This window comes from Schistosoma mansoni (genome assembly GCF_000237925.1).
Source record: "Schistosoma mansoni, WGS project CABG00000000 data, chromosome 5 unplaced supercontig 0198, strain Puerto Rico, whole genome shotgun sequence".
NCBI classification, from domain to species: Eukaryota; Metazoa; Platyhelminthes; class Trematoda; order Strigeidida; family Schistosomatidae; genus Schistosoma; species Schistosoma mansoni.
In genome coordinates, this window is record NW_017386019.1 from 458,952 (window position 1) to 459,784 (window position 833).

Below are 833 nucleotides of genomic sequence, written 5' to 3' on the forward strand. Positions count from 1 at the left end.
GTACAAACAGTTATACCCACCGCTCTAACACACTGTGTGAACGATAGTCATACTATCAGACTTATTAAACGAACAAGATAGAGTATAGATCGAAATTGCGATCTATCACTTGGTAGTCAACTTTATTAAAACGGCTAAGCTATTACCACGTTTGTCGGTATGATTCATACAGTGAAGAAACCTGTATGCAATCAATAAGTTTCAGAAGCTTTGTAATCTGAAATGTGTTACGGATTGTTCACAGTCGATTCTTTCATTCTCATTCCTATGACAACACAATTATTCTGCGACTTTTGGACAATCGCAAATCGCTCTTGTAAACTATGTAAGCATTCTGAATGTAGAATGAAACGAAAATTATCACCTCCCTACATAAATTAAAGTATAATGTGACCGAAAAGTAGGAAATAACCAGTTACCGACAAAATATCTAGCATCATACAACCTTTACATCCAGCGGCATTTCTACAATTGAAGAACATATGGAACTCAAAAAAAAACTCAACTAACTTCAAAGTGAGAATCTTCAATACGAACATCAAGACAGTCCTACTTTACGGAGCTGAAACGTGGAGAACTACTACATCCATCGTCAAGAACTTACAAGTATTTATAAACAGTTGTTTGCGCAAAATACTCAACATTCACTGACCGGATACTATCAGCAACAGCGTTTTATGCGAGAGAACAAACCAGCTTCCAGATGAAGAGGAAATTAGGAAAAGACGTTGGAAGTGGATCGGACATACATTGAAGAAATCACCAAAGTGCATCACGAGGCAATCCCTAACTTCGAATCCGGAAGGAAAGAGGAAAAGAGGAAGGCCAAAGGG

The 833-nt window shown here is 37.7% G+C and overlaps 1 protein-coding gene across 1 annotated transcript; it reads left to right on the top strand.

The window, feature by feature from the left end:
• Window positions 1-222: 222 nt before the first annotated feature.
• On the top strand, window positions 223-381 carry Smp_129300 (hypothetical protein; the record flags this gene model as incomplete). Its single annotated transcript, XM_018791079.1, has 1 exon — window positions 223-381. The coding sequence occupies one exon, from the start codon at window positions 223-225 to the stop codon at window positions 379-381; it is 159 nt and encodes a 52-aa protein (XP_018645727.1).
• Window positions 382-833: the final 452 nt, after the last annotated feature.